The 4,766-nt window shown below is 41.1% G+C and overlaps 1 protein-coding gene across 1 annotated transcript; it reads left to right on the plus strand.

The window, feature by feature from the left end:
* On the plus strand, positions 1,107-4,504 carry LOC109707116 (putative disease resistance protein RGA3). The gene has a single exon (XM_020228207.1). It carries the CDS (start codon positions 1,195-1,197, stop codon positions 4,384-4,386), a length of 3,192 nt encoding a protein of 1,063 aa, XP_020083796.1. The 5' UTR covers positions 1,107-1,194; the 3' UTR covers positions 4,387-4,504.

Below are 4,766 nucleotides of genomic sequence, written 5' to 3' on the forward strand. Positions count from 1 at the left end.
GTTCATAAAGGGTTCTACTTTAGTATATAGTAATAGATAGATAGATAGATAGATATCCACACCTGCCAATATCCGTGAATTTTGCAATTCTCATTTTCTCAATATCTTATTAATCCACCTACCATTTGAATTTAAGAATATAGTTTTTCTTTCTCACGCGTAATATCCGCACCTGCCAATTCTTTCGCAACGTAATATCCGTGAATTTTGAAATATCTCATAGAATAGTAAATAGAATAGATATGTAATTTAGAAAATCTATATTTATATTTGAGCTTGACACGTGGCAAGCATATAGAAAGCCACGTGTCAGTTTCTCACATAGGGTTTCATAAAGGGTTCTACTTTAGTATATAGTAATAGATAGATTTAAATTTTGAATTTGATTTAATTTGATTTTTAATAATATAATAAATAGAATAGAGTTTGACACGTGGCAAGAATATAGAAAACCACATGTCAGATTCTCACAAAGGGTTCATAAAGGGTTCTAGTTTAGTATATAGTAATAGATTTGCTCCGTATTCGTTCGTGGACGTAGGCCGTTGACCGAACCACATAAATATCGGTGTGCCCTTTCTTCTTTTCTTTTCGTTTCTTGCATTAAATTATTTTCTGCTTCTATTTTTCGTCGTTCCGATTTTAACAGAAAGTGTCCTTTGTATAAAGGACAATATTTGATACTTATTTTATTTATTTTTTTGAGTGAAGAACTAAGTTTGCTATCAAAAGGGGTTGTATTTTGTATATAACTCCTCATCCGAAAATTGTAGAATTTACTAACTTTTTTAATTTTTAGGAAAAAAAGAAAAAAAAATGATAGGATTTATAAAGAAAATGTGACTTCTCTATTAGTAAAGTTGTAGGAATATAATACAAAGTTGATAATCGAACTAGCATTAATGTAGATAGTTTTAAAATATTCTTTAAACCTCAGGACGGCGTGTAACGTGCAAAGAGGTACTAATAATTAATTTGGCTACACAGCTATTGTTCTCAACTGACAAAGCCGTTCGTTGGAACGTGCAAAGATGTCTCTGTCAATTGCTTATAAAAATAACACGGTATAATTAAGTCAACTGATCAAAGGCCTATCTTCTTCTGAATCAAGAGCAGCAGCATAGATCTCTGGCCATAGCTGAACTCGAAACATTTTGCAAAGCAAGAAGAATTTGATCGAGCACCAACACGCAAATGGCGACGCTGGACGCTCTTCTCGGAAACTGCTCAGAGAAGCTCGCTGCTTTAATCCAAGATGAGGTGGCGATGATTCTCGGAGTGGAGGAAGAGCTCGCGAACCTGCAGAGGAGGATGAAGCGGATCGACGGCGCACTGAAGAAAGTAGGGCGGGAGAGGACCGAAGATACCGCTTGGTTGAATGAGCTGCAAAGTATCTTGCATGAAGCAAACGATGTCTTTGACGACCTCAGGTATGAGCTGCCGTCCGCATCTTCATCAGTTCTGTCGATTCTCTGCTGTCTTCCTGTATTCTCTTTCTTCAACTGCATTCGAGTTCGTCACAACTTAGCCGAGAGAATTAGAGACCTCAACAATAGAATCGATGCGGTTGCGAAGGACCAGTGGATCTTTAATCTTGAGTCGGTAAAGACGGTGGGTCGAGTGGCGAGCATGTCGTCCGCGCGCGAGACTTGTGAGATCATGGAAGCCGATGTCGTCGGGAGAGAGATCGAAGATGCTACCGACGAATTGGTCGAGATGATAGTCACGAACAACCGACGGAATTTTCAAGTGATTGCTGTAGCAGGCATGGGAGGGATCGGCAAGACCACGCTCGCTCAGAAGGTGGACAACAATCCTAGAATCCGAGAGAACTTCCAGGTGAGAATTTGGATTTGCGTCTCCCAAAAATATTCAGCTGTTCAACTGCTACAGGAGATCACTCGAAAAGCAGGAGGCAGCCACGGAAGTGCCGAACGGGTTTCGGAACTGCTTCCTATTCTCAGCCGGACACTTGGAGGGAGGAGAATCTTTCTTGTGCTGGACGACGTATGGCGATCGGACGTATGGACCGATTTACTCCGAAACCCGCTGCAAAATGGAGCAGCTAGCGGATGTGTTCTGGTGACCACGAGAGACCAGAACGTTGCGATGAGAATGGGCGCGAAACACATTCACCAGGTGGAGAAAATGTCTGTTGCCTCAGGCTGGGAGTTGCTTTGCAAGAAAACCTATCTAGAAGAAGAAGGAGAAGATGTGCAAAGTTTGAGAAGTGTGGGGGTTCAAATTGTTAACAAATGCGGCGGCCTTCCCCTTGCTATCAAAGTGATTGCCGGTGTCTTAACCACCAAGGAGAAAAGCAGAAAAGAGTGGGAGAAAGTTCTCAAAAGCAATGCTTGGTCTATGAGTGAGCTTCCTAAGGAATTCACAGGTGCTCTCTACTTAAGTTACGATGATTTGCCGCTTCATCTGAAGCAATGCTTTCTTTCGTTATGCCTTTACCTTGAGGATGATGTACACCGCATTTGGGATCTTCGCAGGATGTGGGTGGCAGAGGGGTTTGTCAAGCAAGAAGAAGGTTTAACAATGGAAGAGTTGGCCGAGCAATACTACTTCGAGCTAATACGTAGGAGTCTACTACAACCTGATCCTCGTCATGTGGATAAGAGCAGGTGCAAAGTACACGATCTCTTGAGATCTCTCAGTCAATATTTGTCACGAGATGAAAGTTACTATGGAGACCCACAGTCCTTGGATGCTACTGCAATCTCAAAGCTTCGCCGCTTGTCAATTGCTGGGAGCGGAGAGATTGTTACAATCCCTGGTCCAGAAACTGAGCAGCTACGCTTGAGCACTTTACTACTAGTTAAGAGTCCACCTAGAATTGAGCACAATCTTTTCTCTAGAGTTCCATACCTCCAAGTTTTAATTCTTAATGGAAAAGGGATAGAATGCGTTCCTGATAGTGTGGGAAATCTAATACACCTCCGATTGCTAGATCTTAATCGCACTAACATATCCAATCTGCCAGACTCTATTGGATTCCTAAAAAATTTGCAGACTTTAAACCTACGACATTGCAAATTTTTGAACACACTTCCAAGGAGCATCACTCGCTTATGCAGTCTTAGACGGCTTGGCCTTTTACATACCCCTTTGAGATGTGTCCCTGAAGGAATAGGGAGACTGCAACTGCTCAATGACCTCGATGGATTCGTTATTAATGCGGACAATAGTTGCAATACCCGACGAAATAGTTGGGACTTGGAAGAATTAAAATCACTTGGTCAACTAAGGTGGCTCCGATTATGTATTTTGAGGGGGAAACGGAGCGCAAATTCCGTGCAGTCCACTGATGACATAATAGATAAACCGCTGACAGTAACTCATCCAAGGAATAGGGCTTTTGTACTTGAAGATAAAGCCTTCCTAAAAGAACTAGATATATCCTGTAGACCACAGACAAAGAGGGAAAAAGTGTCGCCATACACAAAGGAGGAGATCAGTAAGATTGAAGATATCTTTGAGAAATTGCACCCTCCAACTTGTTTAGAACGATTATGGGTCGAAAACTTTTACAATCAGCATATTCCAAGTTGGATGCTGTCATCATCTTTGGGTACTTATCTTCCTTATTTAACATATGTGACTTTCAAAGGTTTGACACTATGCTCACAACTTCCACCTCTAGGCCAGTTGCCGCATCTATGGTATCTCGGAATCGAAAATGCTGTGGCAATTGTAACTATTGGTCCAGAATTACTCGGTAATGGGGTTGGTGATGGGGTGCATGCAGCAACAGCCTTTCCTAAGCTTGAACGTCTTTTCCTGATAGGCATGCCTAATTGGGAAGAATGGACCTTGGTTGGCAGTGAAATAGGAAACTCATCATCTTTGCGAGTTATGCCTCGTCTAGAGAAGTTGTATGTAATAGACTGCCCAAAACTCAGAGCACTTCCAAAAGGTTTGCAGCAACTCAGAGCACTCTGGAGATTGAAAGTTGAACGAGCTCATAGCCTAAGCATAATTGAGGACTTCCTGTTCATTACTAGGCTTAGAATCTTAAAAAATGATGGCATGGAAAGGATCTCAAATCTTCCTGCACTAAGGAAGCTCACCATTTGGGACACCTCGGCTCTGAAGTGCGTCGATAATTTGGTTGCACTACAACACCTAAGGTTGCAAGACTACTCTATGGAGTCCCTCCCAGAATGGTTGCTGAGACTGGCCCAGCAAAGCACGCATCTTCACGACAATAACCTCCAACTTGTGATGCACTGCAACGCTGCCTTAATTCAGAGATGCCTCAAGGGAGGGCCAGACTGGCCCATCATCGAGTGCTTTTCTCGTGTCAGCGCCTACACCGAAGATAGATCAGCATATCTGGAATATACCAAGCAAAGTGGGTGCTATCGAACTAATCAATGAAGATAACATCGGTGAAAATTTTCCTACTTCTCTTCTCATTTTGTTTCTTTTCTTTATCGATTAGATGTTTTGTACTTCAAGCTTTTATGTTGGTATTGTCTCAATTCTGTAGTTTTCTCTCTATTCCAAGGAGCTTTGGTTGTTTTTTTAAATAAAACTTTTCCTTCAATAATGGTGCTTCATTTCCATTATTCTAAAATTCCCTTCAGTCTCCCATTTAAGCGAATTTTATTATCTTAAGATAAAAATATCTAGAACTTATCTGGACTATGGATTAATTGAGTCAGTTATCCAATCTTTTAAAATTTTGATTTTATTATCAAATCTTTCAGTTTATTTATTTTGACTTAGTCAACGAACGTTGGCTTCAAAATTTAAGT

Source organism: Ananas comosus, linkage group 3 (genome assembly GCF_001540865.1).
Source record: "Ananas comosus cultivar F153 linkage group 3, ASM154086v1, whole genome shotgun sequence".
NCBI classification, from domain to species: Eukaryota; Viridiplantae; Streptophyta; class Magnoliopsida; order Poales; family Bromeliaceae; genus Ananas; species Ananas comosus.

What these genes read in the sequence shown, in the direction of transcription:
- LOC109707116 (XM_020228207.1), top strand. Translation starts at nt 1,195, where the DNA reads ATGGCGACGCTGGACGCTCTTCTCGGAAACTGCTCAGAGAAGCTCGCT.